General features: G+C 40.3%; 1 protein-coding gene across 1 annotated transcript in view; it reads left to right on the plus strand.

Moving 5' to 3' along the window:
• Positions 1 to 20,269, plus strand: part of Grhl2 (grainyhead like transcription factor 2) — a 133,090-nt gene that overhangs the window by 58,709 nt on the left and 54,112 nt on the right. The window contains exon 8 of the mRNA XM_069991154.1: positions 19,675 to 19,769. Coding sequence (XP_069847255.1) covers positions 19,675 to 19,769 — 95 coding nt within the window. The remainder of the gene's footprint in view (positions 1 to 19,674; positions 19,770 to 20,269) is intronic.

Here is a 20,269-nt window from a genome sequence, read left to right on the forward strand (position 1 = left end):
TTAATGCCCTAAGGCACCAACTATACTCAGAGTGACTGAAGACATTTATTAATTGTTGCCTGCATTTACTGCTTCTTTGGGCCTCCCTTTCCAACAATGAGGATGTTTTCCAATCAGGGCAGTGGGATTGTTGGCTACTGCTGTCTCTGAAATTTCCAATAGCTACCTTCAAGTGGGTGGTTCTTGTACATTAGGCCATAAAGTGATTGGGTTGTATGGAAGGGATATCAGCAATTAGCTCTGATTGGATATAGGTAAGGCAAATAAACCAAGACCCAAGTGGATTCGGTTGGTTTTCAAAACATACCAAGTTCTCCAAGTCTTACAAGTTCTTTCTTGTAAGCTCCTTGAATAACAGCAATTATTCCAGGCCATAAATAAGCTGACATTTTGCAGCCCAAGGAGCATTCCTCATGTCAGTTATATTTCCTATAGGGAAAACCACTTAAATTATTTTTGTAGTTTGATTGTCTCTGAATGCACAAATCCCATTGCACTGAGACACTGAGTCGTGATGAGCGCCACCCCCCCCTTTTTTTTACACCAGTTTGAGGAAATGTATGCTTTCATTCTGCATACATTCATTGACTATCTTTTATGTGTCAGACCCTGTGTTAGGCACTGGTGACTAAAATACACTAAGGGCAGGGTCTTTCTCTAAATCTCAAAATGAGTTTGGACTATGTACTAGTGACTTATGTTTCTAACCTAGCTGATTCAGGAAGCTGAGATCTGAGGATTGTGTTTCAAAGCTAATTGGGGCAGGAAAGTTCAAGAGACTCTTACCTTAAATTAACTACCAACCCCTCCCTGCCCCGCCCCAAAAAAAAAGCCAGAAGTGGAGCTGTGGCTCAAGTGGTAGTGTATTGGCCTTAAGGATAAAACCTCACAGATAGCACCCAAGCCCCAAGTTCAAGCTGCAGGACTGGTGAACACACGCACACAGACAGATTGGGAAAGTACTTTATAAAACTATTAGCAAAGATAGGAGGGAATTGAACTTTCATGCATACTAGTAAGAAAGTTGACCGTTAGGATTAATGCAGAGCATCAGGAAGGAGGGAAGTTCCAAGTAAATGAGGTGTGGAAAGGCTTGCTTTTTTTTTTTTTTTTTTTTTTTTTTTTGTCGGTCGTGGGGCTTGAACTCTGGGCCTGGGCGTTGTCCCTTAGCTCTTCAGCTCAAGGCGAGCGCTCTACCACTTGAGCTACAGCGCCACTTCCGGTTTTCTGGTGGTTTTATTGGAGATAGGAGTCTCACGGTCTCTCCTGCCCGGGCTGGCTTTGAACCGCGATCCTCAGATCTCAGCCTCCTGAGTAGCTAGGATTACAGGCGTGAGCCACCAGCGCCCGGCTGAAAGGCTTGCTTTTTAAAGAGAGATCTTGGAATTCTTGGGCCATATCAAGCACTGAGCACTGATGGAATCCGATGGCCTCAGACTTTAAAAGAAGTCCTGTGTGAAGCTGTTTGTGTATAGCACAGGGTAAATCTTTAGCTCTCACTGAGACTGACCGAGCTGGGAGGGAATCCAGAGCCCACAGCTCTAAAGGTTCCTGGTATTAGGAGTCCATTGGTTTTGTTTATTTGCTTGCTTGTTTTCAATTTAATTTTATTGTCAAGGTGATGTGCAGAGGGGTTACAATTGCATATGTAAGGTAGAGAGTACTTCTCATGTCGAACTTGTACCCCCTCCCTCATTTTCCTCCATTGGTTTTTTTTTTCTTTTCTTTTCTTTTTCTTTTTTTTTTTTTTGTCGGTCGTGGGGCTTGAACTCTAGGCCTGGGCGTTGTCCCTTAGCTCTTCAGCTCAAGGCGAGCGCTCTACCACTTGAGCTACAGCGCCACTTCCTCCATTGGTTTTTGACTTGGTGGTAAACCTCAGAGCTGCAAGTTGAGCACTGGCATTTCAGATCCTCTCCTAACACCTGCCCCAGCAGAGCAGCCTTACTGAGCCAGATGTTGAGGGTAAAGAAGCTCAGAGCATCTCATCTTTGGATGCTTTACCACTGTCTTGACACCTAGTGTCTTAATTTTTGGTGTGTGTGTGTGTGTGTGTGTGTGTGTGTGTGTGTGTGTGTGTGTGTGTGTGTGTGTTCATGTTTTGAACTGACATTTAACATGCCCACCTTGTTTTTCTTGAAACAATAAATTGAAATAATAAATCTATTATATTAGAGGTTCAGGGACACAGAAGAGAGGGATACTTGAGAGGGTACTTTTATCCCTCTCTTGTATCTGCATGCTGTTACATTGTACAGCAGTGGTCCTAGAACTGCCATGAGGACAGGTGGTAGAGACTGTGCAGAAATAATACAGCACTGGGATCACGTGGAGTTTTTCTGTAATAAGTTGCAGCACTTCATTATGGAAGCTTTGGGTGGTTTGCCTATGTATAATAAGACCATAATGGGCTACTCATTCTATATTACAAAGGACAGTAGAACAGAGACTTGTAACTTGAAGGCCAGGTGAAAGACCAGGACACAGAGGCATGAATTGTAAAGAGGGAAATACCCGATCATGTCTGGAATGAGGGACAAGCCGTAGAACTGGTAGAACCTTGATGACCACCCGGCAGTAAGGAATAACAGAGATGAAAAGGGGTCATGCTGACTGAGGGGTGGCATGTTTGAGATGAGGACTTGGAGGAGCTAGTCAGGTGCTAGAGGAATGGAGATGGGTCAGGCACTGACTTCAGTTGGTGTATTGATTCAGTGTACCATCCACATAGGACTCATTTGCATAGCATATCTTCTAGTTTTGTAGTATGGGAGTCATGCAAAAATTTTTTTTGAAATGACTTACAAATCCTTGAACTGGACTAGATAGATATCAAGTCTACTGGAAACAGTAAATAACTTACTCTCTAGAGGTGAGCATTTTTTTGGTTTTAATTTGTTATTTTCAAATAGGGAAGCAAACCAGAAGAGTTTCAATAACTAGAGTTAACCTAATAGAGGGAAAGCCAGAAGTTGACCAGTTTCTTTGTAACATGTTCATTCACATATGTCTTTCCCCTAAGTGCTTGAAGCACAGGTATCTCAGTTCTAATGCACATCACTGTGGTTGCATTCTAGAATGTAGCTTGTGAGGTGCTGAAAATTGAGTCCCCAAGCACATCCAAACAAACACCAGTACTTTCCCCTTGCCTCCAGTGTGCCCATTATTGATAAGATGTTATAGTTAATTATGAGACCAACTATACACTCTTTATACAATCTCTGATTTTAATTTTGATTCACACTAATCTTTCTTGTAACAGGTTACCTTCAGCATATTGTTACTATTAATCCTATTATTTTCCAAGGTAATTGGCTGGCAATTATACTACATTTTCATTTATTACCATGCCATTAAAGGATTATTTTTTTCCCTCTGTGTCTTAATACAAATCCTCTAAGGGCCTTTCTAAATTTGTTTTATTGGTAATCGTTGTATATGCAGGGAAAGGGTTTTCATTTTTTGTTTTTAAATGAAAACTTATGATCCGATGACATGAAAACACCCCTGTAAACTTATTTGTCTATAATTCCTTTTGAAGTCAAAGGAAGCCTTTCAAAAGACTTTCATGTCCACAGTGTAGCTGGCTTCTGTGAATTACGTTCCATTTGTCTATTCCATCCAGGTCTTGGGGGCTTGGAAGGTGGCTCAGTGGTAGAGCGCTTGCCTTGCATGCATGAGGCCCTGGGTTCGATTCCTCAGCACCACATAAGCAAAAAAGAAAAAAGCCAGAAGTGGCGTGGCTCAAGCTAGTCTTGAGCTGAAGAGCTGAGGGACAGTGCCCAGGCCCAGAGTTCAGGCCCCATGAACAGACCCTCATTTCCCCCCCCCCCAAAAAAAAAGAATTATCATTAGCTAAAAAATTTGAACTTAAATATTGAAGGAAACCATCCAGGCCTTTTGACTGGAGAATGTAATTCTCCCCCCAGGACTCTCCTAGCCCACAATGGCCTTCCCTCTTTCTAGCTGGAAGATACCACGACATCACACTTAATTTTGCCATTCCCGCTGTCCCTGGGTGAGATCTTCTCAATCTTCCCAGGTAGTCAGTTGTTCCATCTGAGGTGAGGCCTTGTGTCTGGGCAGCATCATGTTGCCTAATTTCACTTGGTTCCCAGTGTGATTCTGTCTGTCCACTAGATACTGAATTGTTTGAATGGCCAGAAAACGAATTTTCAACCTTTATGTCTTCAGTACCTGCTATACGATAGTGTTGAGTACTTGGTGGACGTAACAACCACAGGCAGTGTTGTATATCTAGGTGACAGTTATGTGAGCAAGCATGTATCTAAATTAACAGGGAAATCTGTCTGGGACTTGATTATCCTCTTTTGATATGGAAAGATTCATTTTTGGTAGTACTTTTCTGGATGGTGGGAGTCTAAGTGTGCTTTTGGTCCTTTTATTTCTTATATGTAAATATCATTTAATTGCACAATAGACTTTTTGATAAAACTTAAGCAACTCAAGATTTCATTGCTAGCATAGGAAAATAATACATGTATTAATAAGCAAGGGAATTTTTTCTGTATTTAAACTTAACTAGATAATATTAAATGAGAAATTGTTTTAAAGCAAACAAATGAAGTAGTTATATTCAGAAATTGATTATCACAATGATTGTAATCCCTGGCCAATTTTGTTTACCATCTCTAGGAAACCTTTTTTTTTTTTTTTTAAATCTGTTTTCAGGATGTTATTGTTTTCTGGAAAAGGGTTTCTCTACTCTTGACAATATTAAAGTCCTGAGTGATTAATCAAAAGAATGTTCCAGGGGAGGACTGAAGTTTGTAAGCCATAGCTGAAGACCCCTCTGGGGTTCTGTTTAAAGAAGAGATGTTGGTTTCAATGAAATTTCTTTCTTTTTCCTTTTCCTTTTTGTGTCGCTTCTTTTGCTCAAGGTTAGCATTCTACCACTCTACCACTCTACCACAGCTCCAAAACTTCCTGCTCCCTCTACCCGCCCCCCAGCCCAGAGTAGCTTATTGGAGATGAGAGTCTCACTAACTTTCCTGCCCTGGTTGGCTTTGAACTGTGATGATCATATCTCAGCCCCCTGAGTAGCTAGGATTACAAGCATGAACCACAGTCATCCAGCTGGTTTAGGTGAAATTTCAAAACTAAAATGAACATACCTAAAACTACCTAATAGACATAATATGCTTAGTGATATAAAACACTGTATTTCCTGTATTCTTTTTCTTTCCTTCCTACCATCTTCCCTTCCTTCCTTTCAACCAATTTTCTTTTTTTTTTTTGGATCCGGTCATGGGGCCTGAACTCTAGGCCTGGACGCTGTCCCTCAGCTCTTCAGCTCAAGGCTAACACTCTACCACTTGAGCCACAGCGCCACTTCTGGCTTTTTTCTTACGTGATACTGAGGAATTGAACCCAGGGCCTCAGGCATGCAAGGCATGCGCTCTACCACTGAGCCACCTTCCCAGCCCCCTCAACCAATTTTCTATATCTATGCTTTAACACTATCATTTAGATCTCTATCTGATTTCCCAATTTATTGTTGTGGTTTGTTTGCTTTGTTCCACTTTTTTTCCTTGGGACATAGTTTTTTTGTTTTTTTCAGAGATACATTTTGTGAAACCTCAGGTAACTGGAGTGTCTCACAGTTCTAAAATAATTGCAACAGCTTAAGAATGACAAAAACACCTGAAAATACAGCCCAATCATTTCATGAGACTCAAAAAATGTCTGAACAGAAGTATAGTCTTTTTAGCTGCCTTCTAGCATTTACTAGAAGCTTCTCTGTCCCCACATCTTTCAACAGAAACAACCCTATATTTATTTATATCTTCATCATACCCCCAAGTGCAAAATTAAGGAAATACAAAGTTTTTCTCATTTGTTTACAGAGCCTAAAACTTACAAAGAGAAAGTTTTTCTAAAATTAAAATAAAGCCCTTTGAGGATGTAGAAGCCAAAATAACATGAAATTAATCTGAGGAAAGCTCTTTGAACCTGCTCCAAGAATGTGAGGGCTCTGCTTTTGAAAAGATGGTATTGCAATAAATGAGGGCTGAAGAAATGAGTCTCCTTGGTGGTGAGCTTCCTCCTGTGTGGTAATGCTGTAACTGTTTCTTTTTATTTATTTTTTGTTTTGTTTTTTACACCTTAATTATATGAAATAATGGGATTATTGTGAAATATCTCTATAGTATACTGTGATCGTAGTTACCCGTCCTAAAGAAGACTTAGAGCTTTTCCATGTTTGCAGGGATTCAGGTGACTCTTACATTACCTACTGTCCCCAGAAGCAGTGGCCAGTCACCAGTAGCAGCCAGAGCATCTCTCCTTTGAAGGACAAGTCTGTCTCCCCCCAAAAGCATATGTAAAAGAACAGAATTTCTATTTCTTCTCTGCTAGAAATGATAGAGCTGTAAATGGAAGTAAATAGGAGTAGGAGTGTGTATCATTTAAACAGAATTTGGTGCAAAAATTGCCCAGAAAACCTGTTAGAAAAGATTTATCTTCACGTTTGCTGAATAGTTAGGTGTATGTGACTGCATAGTCAGAGGTAATAAGGAGATAGAAATTAGAGGTTAATATTAATGTGTCCTGAATTCTGAATGGAATTGGGCTTGGGTTTAAATTTCATTGAAGGCAGTCTACATGAACATTGATTGTCCTTGTGATACATCTGTGTATGGTACCACCAACAACCCAAACCTTATTTTCATTGTTTGAATCTGTTCAGTTTTCAATTCCAAAGAACTATATGTGCTTGTAAGTCATTTGTGACACGGAGGGCTGACACTAGAACGTGATTTTGAGAGAGCCTATGAGATGTCAGGGGATAGCAATTCTTTGAGATCCTTACTAATGATATAAAGTGACATCATTTGCCATCATCCTTTATAAATTAGTCTGGTAGGAAAGGGACTCTATTGTGGGTCTGTGATTCTGCTTGCGAATTAAAATCTGAGCAGTAATGTCTGGTCCAATATGCCTATAATTCCCTTCCTCACCTAAGAACATTAGTATATCAAATGATAAGATGCAGAATAAACACTTGGAATAAATAATGAAGAGTTCATGCAGTGTAGAAGTAGCAATCACTTAATAAACACCAAATATATATAATATAAAATATAAAATTATGTGTGTATATATATACATATACATCTCTATATGTATATGTATATGTATATATATATATATATATATATATATATATATATATATATATGTATATCCCCTCAAGATAGAATTGTACCAGTTAAGATACAACTTCACTTCCAGCTTTTTGCTGGTTAATAAGAGTTTCATGGACATTTCTGCCTGGGCTAGTTTTATGTTTTTTGTTTTTTGTTTTTTGTTTTTGTCAGTCATGAGGCCTGAACTCTGGGCCTGGGTACTGTCCCTCAGCTCTTCAGTTCAAGGCTAGCAAGCACTCTACCACTTGAGCCACAGCACCACTTCCAGCTTTTTCTGTTTATGTTGTGCTGAGCCATCAAATCCAGGGCCTGATGCATGCAAGGCAAGCACTGTACCACTGAGCCACCTCCCCAGCCCCATGCTTGGGCTAGCTTTGAACCTTGATCCTTAAATCTCAGCCTTTTGAACAGCTAGGATTTATAAACATGAGCCACCAGCCCCTGGCTCCTATTTCTATTCATTGAGAAAAGTCTCCAAAGGTGCTAGGCACTTTCTGTGATTCTCTGGTTATAGACCAGAGACAAAATATTTAAATTCCTCAAGACTCATGAGAGAGTTTAATTTTAAGTCCAGCCAAAGCTGATTAAACCATAGTTTAGATATAGTTATATATGTTATACATTTATAAGTTTACACACAGAATATGACCTATTATTGACACTATTTCATTATTATTGGTTTGAACTCAAGTCTTCCAGTTCTTATAGACTTTTCCTGTCTGGGGTAGCTTTGAACTGCAATCCTCATATCTGGGCCTCCTGTGTAGTTAGGCTTACAGGCATGCGCCACGGGTGTGCAGCCTGGCTAGCATTCTAAAAAGATGAAATCAAATAATATAAAAAATACTATATATAGGACAAAGCAATGACTTGAAGTGTAAAATGGTTTTCTTAGTCCAAAGTTTTGGTCAGTACAGTCTGAATTCTGTGATATTGTCCTACATGATTTATTCTCTAGAAATAAGGTAAAGTCCAAAGGGAGAATCCCAAGAAGAATGTCTCTAAAATGATATCTGAGAGGGTATTGTAATAAGCCATGGTGTTAAATAGTAATAATACTATTGGTCATTATAGCTTTAATAGCATTAAAGAGTCACTCTGTGAACCAGATGCTAGTGGCTTATGCCTATAATCTGAGCTACCTAAGAGGATGAGGTCTATGGATTGCGGTTAACAACCAGTCCTGGCAGGAAAGTTCCTAAGTTTCTCCCTCCCTCCCTCCCTCCCTCCCTCCCTCCCTCCCTCCCTCCCTCTCTCTCTCTCTCTCTCTCTCTCTCTCTCTCTCTCTCTCTCTCTCTCTCTCTCTCTCTCTCTCTCTCTCTCTCTCTCTCTCTCTCTCTGCCAGTCCTAGACCTGGGCACTGTCCCTAAGCTTCTTTTTGCTCAAGGCTACTACTCTACCACTTGAGCCACAGCACCACTTCTGGCTTTTTCTGTTTATGTGGTACTGAGGAATCAAACCCAGGGCTTCATGCATGCTAGGCAGTCACTCTACCACTAAGCCACATTCCCAACCCCTTAAGACTCTTATCTCTAACCACCAAAAAGCTGGAAGTAGAGCTGGGATTCAAATGGTAGAACACTAACTTCAAGTAAAAAAGCTTAGGGACAGCACCAGAATTCAAGCCCCAGAACTGGCACAATCAATCAATCAATCAATTACTGTGTCTGTGATATCATGAATATGTGAGTAACAATGTAGTTATGTAGGTCTGTATTATATATGATGAAGATTATATGTAAGTCATACAAATCAAAGGGTATTTTGACTCTGTAGATAGAACTTCACAGGTTCCAATTCCAGCTTGTCCCCTTATAAACTGCTGTGGCCCTGAAAGTTTATGTGTTGGAAACTTATTCCCAAATTCAGATACACCCAGCTCACCGTCTGCCATCTTTGTGTGTGTGTGTGTGTGTGTGTGTGTGTGTGTGTCTGTGTGTGTGTCTGTGTGTGTGTCTGTGTGTGTGTCTGTGTCTGTGTGTGTCTGTGTCTGTGTGTGAGTCATGGAACTTGAACTCAGGGTCTAGGCACTCTCCCTGAACTATTTTGCTCAAGGCTAGTGCTCTGAGCCACATTCCACTTCTGGTTCTTGAGTGGTTAATTGGAGATAAATCGGACTTTTCTGCCTTGGCTAGTTTTGAACCACGATCCTCAGGCCTCAACCTCCTGAGTAGCTGGGATTACAAGAGTAAGCCACGGGTGTCCTGCTTGTTCTGGTGGAACGAGAAAGCCTTACCAGATGTCGATACCATTCTCTTGGACTTTCTGACCTCTAGACCAGTCAAAGAATCCTTTATTTATAACTTAGGCAGCCCATTTCATTTTAGCCACCCAAACCAGATTAAAACATAAACTGTCATCCAAGTGCTGATGGCTGGAGTCTGGAATCCTAGCTCCTTTGGAGGCTGAAATCTGAGTATCTCAGTTCAAAGCCAGCCTGGGTAGGAAAGTCTGTGCGACTATTATCTCCAATTAACCACCAGAAAACTGGAAGTGGTGTTGTGGCTCAAAGTGAGTGAAAAAGCTCAGGGACAGAGCCCAAGCCCTGGGTTCAAGCTCCATGACCAACAAAAGAAAAAAGCAAACCCCACAAACTATAAGGGACTGTGGAGGGAAAGGATATCCTTACTGTCACCAATGTTTCTTATTCTCAAAAGTAGAGACAATATAAAAAGGAATTGTCTGCAGAAGTGTTGATGACGTGTGTATATTTAACAAAAGGCCAAGCACACATGTGATTCTCTATGGTAGCCATTATTGTTTTGCTCATGGACCAGGAATAAATAATGGGAATGTCTATCAAGATCAGCTCAAGTGACAACAGACTTTATGACATCCAGATTACTTATGACTTAATTTTTAAAAAAATGACCTTATTAGTGGCTTCTTGTAGCTCATATAGCTTTTTAAATGCTGCTTCTGCGGTTTAAGAATCAAGTGGGTGTTGGTGGGGGGGGGACTACAGATGAAAGTTCATTAATTTCATCTAAGTGATGTCTCCTTCATGATTCGTTTTCCTCCATCTTTAAGTTGATCCCTACAGGGAGGTTAGTGATTGAGGACGGGTGGGGTGGGGGTTGGGATAGGGGTGAATGCTTATCAAAATTGGTCCCATCAGCTGCTATGGAAAAAAGTACCCATTGTTTAGTTTGTATTGTAGATAAGGGAATATGATTGTAGAGAGGTTCAGTGAACTCACTGAAGGCACCAGGGCTTGGAGAGATGAGAAGAAAAAATTAAATTTAAGCATGTCTGTGTGTTTCCACTGCCAGTGTCCTTCTGTATCCCAGCTACCACCCAGTGGATGGACTTGTAGAATAATAACTCCAAATATATTAAGTATGCCAAGTTCCCATCTTTTTTTTAAAGCATCTTATTAGTCTGAAATGCATACCCACTGCATTGGCAGTGGCACCAAGATCCATTTCCCACATTCCGACTTCATTACTTCACTAGCCCAGACAGAATCTGCACCTTTCACAAGAGAAGCAATTTTTATATTAATTATACCACTGCTTTTAATCTCCAACAATATATACAAAAATAATTAAAAGGGGGTAGTTATAATTTACCAAGCACATGAAGCTTAATTAAGATGAAGGAGTGTTTCCTTTGACTAGATTCCAACATCACACATACACACACACACACACACACACACACACACACACACACACACACACACAGAATGAGTTTGAAGAATACAGTCTTCAAAAGTCGGAATTTTAAAGGCTATTAAAACACCACTGTTTATATGCAAAAGATGAAAAAAAGATAACAGAAGGACCCTTGCTTGACAATAAAAATGGGATTGAATCCCATCATTTCTGTACAGAATAAAATTTGCCAGAAACACTTATGGAAGCTATTGCATATTTAGGCATATGTAGCAGCCTTTGAAGAGACACTGTAGTTTGCCATTTTTTTTCCAGATACCAACATCCCTTGTTTTCTTAGAAGGGCTAACTTTCAAACTTTTATTTCAATTTTTGCAGTGCTAGAAGGGTATGGAGATGGTTTCTTGCTTGCTTGCTTTCTACAAGCAGCCCAAACTTGCCCTTTATCAAGAATTTGCAGTGGTCCCAAAATGCTCTCTCTCTCCCTTGAACTCACCTTCCCTCAGCACTCCTCCACAGGCTGATTGTCATGAAAGGCTTTAGCTGGTAAATATCGCTTAATTTGCAAGAGAAATAGAAGCAATGAGGAGGAGGAAGGAAGGAGGAGGAAGAAGAGGAGGAAGGAAGCAAAGAAGGAGGAGGAGGAGGAGGAATGGAGGAGGAGGAAGCGGCTGGCTGCGGCTAATTCCCACCTCATGGAGAAGTTGTAAGGTTTAAAAAAGATAAAAAGCCTCATGTTGTCAAAGGGTTTAGGGAAGGCTTAGCATGAATGTGTAAATTCTCAATTGGGGCATTATCATCATCATTATCATCATCATCATCATTCTAAGAACATTTGCATTTTAGTGCCAGGATAACAATGCCTTTATCTTGAAGGCAGGCACATTTCTGGGTGGGTGTCATGGTGTGAGGACAGCAGACATGTTGAAGTAGGCAGTGCCTGAGTCTCTCTGCATGGGTGGTAGTCTTCCTATACATGGTACTATGTCCATCAGGAGGGAAAAGGTCTTTTGGGAAGAACAATCTGTCACATGAACTCCACTGATAATGGATGTAGGATCTCTCTGACAGATGTAGTGCTTTTGAAGACTATATGGAGAGAATTAAATGTGCCTCAAGGATTTAGAACCAAGATTATCCAAATATGAAACCATTACCCAAGATGTAGAACTCAGACTATCCACATCTGCACCTGGGGTTGTGTTAGAAAAATACCAGTTTTAAAGCTGGATTCCAGACCTACTGTGGCCCAGACATCTACATTATATTAGAGTCTTCCAGGTGTTTTGCTGTACTTAACATCTGAGAAGCCTGTCATAGTGTCCTTGTTATATGCAGCATGTGATCTACAAGAATCTAGAAACACCGTGCTTTGGAAGGTATCCTAACAAGCTCTAGAGAATGTGTGTGGTCACAAACAGCCACATTCCTGCTCTGACATGTCAAGGACACACAGCCTTTGCCAGCACTCTTGTGGCCTGACAGTAGCAATGAAATCAACCTCTCTCTTCGTTACACACACCCTTGTGTCTTCCTTCATTCTTCCAGTGGAGTGTGTATGTTATAACTACTCCTTTTGGGGTGGGGGGTTCGTTCAGTCATGGGGCTTGAACTTAGGGCCTGAATGCTGTCTCTGATCTCTTCTGCTCAAGGTTAGTGCCCTACCACTTCGAGCCACAGTGCCAGTTCCCGTTCATTTTCAGGTAGTTAATTATAGAGAAGAGTCTTATGGGCTTTCCTGCCCAGATTGGCTTTGAACCTCCATCTTCAGATCTCAGCCTCCTGAGTAGCTAGGATTACAAGTGCAAACCACTGGCACCTACCTAGTTAGGATTACTCTTCTGTGTGTAAATCATCAAGATTAAGATCTATTTTCATTTTGTTTTTTTCTTTTGAATGGCTAAGAAGAATTAGAGAAAAAAATCAAGAACTCAGGGTAGGTGTGGCAATAGCGACATTGTAAAGCACTTAGAGTATCATGAGAACATGTAGATTCCACGGAAAATATTTTGGAGTTTGTTTACTCTGTATGCTTCAAGCTCTACATAGAAAGCAGTATTAGTTTATTATAGAGATTAAATCCATAATATAGGTGTGCTGGGTGTCAGTAGTTCAGGACTATAATCTTAGGTACTTAGGAGGCTGAGATCTGATTATTACAGTTCAAAGCCAGCCAGTGCAGAAAAGTCCAAGAGGCTCTTTATCTCTAATTAGCAGAAGGAAGCCAGAAGTAGACATGTGATTCGATGTCTACTCTTGAATGCAAAAGCTAAAGGACAGGACCCAGGCCCTGAGTTCAATCTACAGTATCAACGCAACAAGCGAGCAAACACAAAAATAAATAAATGCAGTAAGGTAAATGGGCCCTAAATTTAATGCGTAGTTCTTAAGAGATAAGGGAAAACCATAGGTGCTGGACAGATAGATCACTATACCAAGACAGAGGCTACAAATCAAGAAATGGAAAGGAAGCTGAGAGAAAGGCAAGGAGCAGATCATTTTCCTTAGCTACAGAGGGAACCAGCTGTGCCAGCACCTGGGTTTCATGCATCTTGCCTCCAGAATTGACATAGAATAAATTACTTCTTTTGCTTCAAGTCACTACGTTCCTGTTCAGTTGTTACAATAAAGTAGCTCAGGAAACTTAACATAGCAGCCATACCTCATACTAATTGAAACTATGGTCATTTGTTAAATTTGGACTTGAGAAACTTTCTTGAGGAAATAAATTAAGGGAGGCTTCACACCTAGTAGATGAGTTTCTGTTTCTACTCCATGGGTTTAGAACCCTTAAAGCAAGCCATGCTCATCAAAGAACGTGAGCATAGCTGTCAGTAGTAGAACAGAGAGTAGCATTTTATGCCTTGGACTCATGAATGTGGAGAAAGCAACACCATGAAGTGTGGCGGAGCTGTTGTACCGTCTGTAGAAAACAAAAACAAAGGGTCGGGATGGCGCAATGTCTCTCTTATTCAATAAGCCCAGAGTATGATATTTGTCTCCTGGCTATTTTTCATTTAGCATGCCAGTAGATCCATTCACCAACAAACTAATGAAGTGCACCTTACATATGTGTTGTTAAGCCCTGAGAAAGTGCCAGTTTCTTGTCTTGATAAAGCTAATGAGAAATGCTGGTGGAAAATAACTTATAAGTGCTGTCCAGAAAATAAACAAGGCAAATTAATCCAATCAAAAACAACCTTCAGTCCTGTTTTTGACATTACAAAAAAACACAGATTACAGATAATTATCTTGTGTGTTATATCTGATAACACACACACATATATATATATATATATATATATACACATACATATATATGTATATAGGTATATATTCTGTCTCCCACAACAAAGTCACCACAAGATGAGGGACTTAGTTATATTTCCTGTGGGCCTGTTAAGTACATAGTTAAGTCCTTGGCTAATGCTTTTGTGAAGGAGGCATATATAAGATTATTGACCTCTGGGTTGTTTATTCATATTCGTTATTCTTTTTGTTTTTGAAATATTTTTCTTTTTTTCAAATGCCACATTTTTTTATGAAGGAAAAATTTTCAAGTAGAGAAACTATACTAAGCCTTTATAATGTAGTAAAACTTATGTACTAGCACAAGTGTTTGATCCAACCACTTTGGTTCATCTTAATTTATAGATATGACATTAGCTTTCTTTTTAAAAATATTTTTATTATCTTTAAGTACTTGTACAAAGAGGTTGCCATTTTACAAAGCAGTTTATGAATACAGTGCATCTTGATCAGTGTCACCCACACTAACCCACCCACCCATCCCTTCCCTTACTTTTCTTAATTGTGTAGTATATACAATGAATTTTTTACTTCATTCTTCCCTCTTGCTCCCTTATAACACTTACCTTTAAATTTACTGTTGATCTATAAATTGTATTTTTAAAATGCTGATTAAAATGGAAACAAGATTGCAAGATTATCTGTAAAGCAATTATTGAAAAATCAGAGAATTCATTTTCTTTAAATTTAGTGGTCTAATTCTTCAACATTCTAAGAGCTTGTTGGCTTGCTGAATGCACAGGTTAATGTTTAAAACAAAGAATCATGAGAGCTGGGCCCCATTGGTTCACATCTGTAACCCAAGCTACTTAGGAGGCTGAGATCTGAGGATTTTGGTTCAAGGCCAGTTTAGGCAGTTAAGTCCATGAAACTCCTATCTCCAATTAACTACCGAAAAAGCAGGAAGTAGAACTGTGGTTCAAGTGATAGAGTACCGGTCTTAAGCAAAAAAGCTCAGGGGTAGTGCACAGCCCTAAATTCAAGCCCCAGTACCAGCATACAAACAAAAATATTATGCAAACATAGTCCTTATACCTTAGTCTAAATTTGTAGGATGCAGTAATGTCTTTGCTTTTGTGTTTTATTTTTTTCACTTTAAATATCTGCTTTAAGAAAATCGGTAAGAAAAATTTGAATAACCTAAGAGAGAAAATGGACAGAACTGGAAACTGTCACAATAAGTGAATAAATGTTGAAAATAGAGAATAAACACAAAAGTAGAGACTAAATCAAAGATTGTTCAATCTTTTAGCAATCAAAGAGTTTCAAATTAAAATATTAAGGTACCAAGTTTTGCACATCACTTTGGAAAGAGATAGTTTGAGGCAGAGAAGACACTTATTGTATGTATATCCTTTCTAGGAGCAAGCTAACAAAAATCAACCTAAAAAAAATATATTAGTCTCCTTTACCTACTACTTTCATTTCTGAAAATAGAACTTTAAAATATGTTTTTTTGGTGTTGAGAATGGAACCCAGCTCTCCCTCTCTGCCATCAAGTTAGACCCTGAGTCCCAAAAAGTATAGCTTAATAAGATATAATCACATCTGTATAAATGTTTAGCTGTAAAGATGAATAAAATTTTATTTGAGGTAGGTATGAATTGGCTCTCCTCTCAATGACCAATGAGCAAAATAAAGTTGTGGCACATAAGCTAATTGGTTTCTAAAGTAACATGGTCATGGAAGATGGCAATGTAAACATGTGTAAGGCAACAACAAAGTAAATTCATATAATTTCTCCCTCTGTCTCCCTCCGTGTGTGTGTGTGTGTGTGTGTGTGTGTGTGTGTGTGTCTTTGGGTCTGTCTGCTGACAGTCTCTTTCTTTTTCTTAATAGCTTTTCTATTTTCCTGTAAGTGGGCATATAAATGTAAAGGGGTATAAATTGTATAAAAAATGCTTTGAAGAAAGGTAGACAGAAAACTAGGAAAGATAAAACGTATATCGATGTATTTAAAAAGCAGTTAGCTATGAGTTATAGAGTGTAGTTGTTTTAAATTACTTTTCTTATTTGTAGTCTCTAACTTCCTTCCTTCCTTCCTTCCTTCCTTCCTTCCTTCCTTCCTTCCTTTCTTCCTTCCTTCCTTCCTTCCTTTCTTCCTTCCCTTCCTTCCTTCCTTCCCTTCCTTCCTTCCCTTCCTTCCTTCCTTCTTTCTTTCTTTTCTTCCTTCCTTCCTTCTGCCAGTCATGGGGCTTGAACTCTGGGCCTGCTCGTTGTCCCTGAGCTCTTTAGATCAAGGCTAGCGCTCTATCACTTGAGCCACAGCACCACTTCTGGCTTTTTCTTTTTTTCTTTCTTTTTTTGGGGGGCGGGGCCCGGCAACCTGCCAGGTAAGAGTCCATTTCCCAGCTGCCTCACAATCGTTGTGATCATGTGCTTAAGTTCTGGTTAATGATATGTCAGTCACTAGGGACCACTTTTAACATATCCTTTTAAAAAAAAAGTTTTCTTGTTAAAAAAAGCTGTACAGAGGGGTACAGTTACATGAGTAAGGTAATGAGTACATTTTTTATCAAGCATTGTTGCCTCCTCCTTTGTTTTTCCCCTACCATCCCTTTCTTCCCCACCTTCCCAAATATCCTTCCCCTCCCCCTCCCCACCCTGAAGTTGTAACGTTCGTTTTTAGCATAGTATCTTGTACAGCTCATTGTTACAATGGGTCAAACTGTATCCCTATTTAAGCATGTTGTTTTTTCCCTTCCCCTCCCCAAATTAGAAAAATGTATATACAAGATGCAGGGCACCAGAATCAAATACAGTGACAACAGGGGTTATACAGTCAGGGAGGAACATATCAAAGAAACAAAAAAAAAATCACATAGTACATTATAAACTTCCAGCCTTTTCTGTGTATGTGGTACTGAGGAATCAAACCTGGTGCTTCATGCATGCTAGGCAAGCACTCTACCATTAGGCTACATTCCCAGCCTCTAACTTTCTCATGTTGAGCACACACATGTTTTAACATCAAAGTTTGTATACTTTATTTAAAATGTAAAGACGTTGGGCCAGTCATAGTGGGGCATACCTGTAATCTAGCACTTGAGAGAAAGAGGCAAGATGATTCCAAGCTCTAGGCCAGCCTGGGATACATACAAGACCCTGTCACAAAACAAACAAACAAACAAACAAAAAACCCCAATAACAAAAACATAAAGGTGATTGTTTAGGGATAACTTTGTCCTCAGGAGACCATAGCAACCAGGACAAAGGAGATGAGCGAGCCACGTAAGCCATGTACCTAAGATTGTGCCTGCCTCATATGTGGAGGTGTTTTGGACTCAGAAGAAATGCCGATGTAATGTCTAGGGGATATCACTGGACTTGAGGAAGAGGGGAATAAAATTGTGATGTGAGGCAAGGCCAGCCAGCCAACCCATCCGGAGAATCTAGAGGGCAATTCGGGAGAGAAGTTGGTAAGGATTTCTGCAGTCAACTATCAATTCAGCTTTCAGGAATAAGGATTTTTACTGCAATGAAGAACAGTGGCCACTGCAGTGTCCACCGCTGAAATGGTGGTTAATGGTCACCAAGGAATTTTAAACAGAACCATAGGTATGTGTGGAAAGAGCAATGTAGTTAGATCTGAGAAAGATCCATAAAGAAGCCTGCCAGAGAAAACACAGGGTTAAAGTTAAAGTTGAGTTCTGGTAAATAGCCAGAATTTTCCTTTTAAGGTAAGTATATCCTAAATATTTGGTAAATCTGACAACCCTTAGCCATAGCACAACACAATTTATGAGCAATTAAACTATGTACACAGACAAATCAATCCAACGTGTTCCATAAGAATACACAACAAACACATTGGTACCTGTTGTGTTTGTGGGGGAGTTTAATGGGATTCAAAAAAGAATAGGATGGGGCTGGGAAGGTGGCTCAGTGGTAGAGCACTTGCCTTGCATGCCTGAGACCCTGGGTTCAATTCCTCAGCACCACATAAGAAAAAAGAAAAAAGCTGGAAGTGGCTGCTGTGGCTCAAGAGGTAGAGCGCTAGCCTTGAGCTGAAGAGCTGAGGGACAGTGCCCAGGCCCAGAGTTCAGGCCCCAAGAATAGGAGTGAAAAAGAATAATGGAACTGAAAAAGAATCAATATATATATTTCATATAGAAGTAGGGTTACCTCAAATGAGTTTAATCAAGTAAATTAATAACATAGGTGAGAGGAACAAGTGAGTAGGATTAATTTAACATTGTATCCAAGTCAGTCTATAGAGAAGTTTTAGAAATGTTTCTTGGCTGGGGTGGGGGTGTGGTGGGGTTGGTAATAGTTCAGCTCAGTGTGTGAGTCTCTGGAATTGATCCCTAGAACCATGTACACACACAAAAGTCTTGCAGCTCCCCATAAGGATTTCTTTATGACCCTTATGTACTTGGTAATACTGCCTGGCTGATAAACAGAATATTTTAAAAAAGAATCCCAATGGGTTCCTGTGGCTCACTCCTCTAATCATAACTACTCAAGAGGCTAGGATCTGAGGATCATGGTTTGAAGCTAACCCAAGCAGGAAAGTCTGTGAGTCTCTTGTCTCTAATAAACTAAAAACTATGAAAGTGGAGCTGTAGCTCCAGTGGAAGAGTGCTAGCCTTGAGTACAAAAGCTTAGGGGCAACAGGCCCTGAGTTCGGGCCCAAAACACACACACACACACACACACACACACACACACACACACACACACACACACACACACACACACACACACACACACACACACACACACACACACACACACACACACACACACACACACACACACACACACACACACCCCTATAGAATACTCTGGCAGCTTAGGGGCAACAGGCCCTGAGTTCGGGCCCAAAACACACACACACACACACACACACACACCCCTATAGAATACTCTGGCAGCTTAGGGGCAACAGGCCCTGAGTTCGGGCCCAAAACACACACACACACACACACACACACACACACCCTATAGAATACTCTGGCAGCTTAGGGGCAACAGGCCCTGAGTTCGGGCCCAAAACACACACACACACACACACACACACACACACACACACACACACACTATAGAATACTCTGGCACTTTTAGCAAAGGTAAATGGCAGGTAAATATGTAAATAAATAAGTCTCCGGTGGGATAAAACTTTAATAATTTAGTTTAGTATAAAAATGATGCGACTCAGATAAAGATATCACTTTACTTTTTTTTTTTTTTTTTGGTCGGTCATGGGGCTTGAACTCTGGGCCTGGGCACTGCTCCTCAGTTCTTCAGCTCAAGGTTAGCGTTCTACCACTTGAGTCACAGCGCCACTTCTGGCTTTTTCTGCTTATATTGTGCTGAGGAATCAAACCCAGGGCCTCATGCATGTAAGGCAAGCGCTCTACCACTGAGCCACCTTCCCAGCCCCACTTTACTCTTTTAATAAAGTATCATATTTTTACATTGGTAACTCAACCAAATAATATTAATAAGCACAGATCCTCTATTGTTTGGCATAGAAATATATAGAAAAATAGACAAACTTTAAATTTGCCATCAACAAATGCACACCATTGGGTCATTCTTCCTCTTTTAAAGGTTTCTTTATCTTTTTAATGTTATAGCTGATTACAAGGAGAGCTTTAATACCATTGGAAACATCGAAGAGATCGCCTATAATGCGGTGTCCTTTACATGGGATGTGAATGAAGAGGCGAAGGTAAGTGCAAATGTAGTAGCAACCCATTGTTCACACTCTTTAAACAACATTTCCATTCTCTGCACGAAAGAGTCTTGCACAGGTAGCTTCCAGCTTTCTGGTAACTTGAGCCAAAAGAGAGAGTGAGAGAGAGAGAGAGAGAGGGGTGGGGGAGAGAGCGAGGAAGGGAGGGAAAAGGAACCCATTATCTTTTTCTAGAAGTCACACGTTTAATTAGGTACTGCTTATTGGCCTTTGGGGGGATAAGGGAGAAAAAGCAGCAGGCTTCTCCTCTGGCTTCTGATAGAATGTGAAGAGCTGAACTGTAGCCTCCACACCCCATCTCACCCTCGATCCTTCAGGCCACATGCTCCATTTCAGAATCTACAGCTGGGGGGAGTCACCCAGAAAACTCTTTCTCCCTGTCCTGCAGAAATGTGCAAACACCCATCTTGGGCCATCTCCATGGGGCCTCCAGAGGCAAGGCAGGGCATAGAACTCATGTCTTGTGGGTGAGTGGC

The sequence above is a fragment of the Dipodomys merriami genome, unplaced genomic scaffold, assembly GCF_024711535.1.
Source record: "Dipodomys merriami isolate MVZ:Mamm:240054 unplaced genomic scaffold, mDipMer1.0.p SCAF_4, whole genome shotgun sequence".
Classification (NCBI taxonomy): domain Eukaryota; kingdom Metazoa; phylum Chordata; class Mammalia; order Rodentia; family Heteromyidae; genus Dipodomys; species Dipodomys merriami.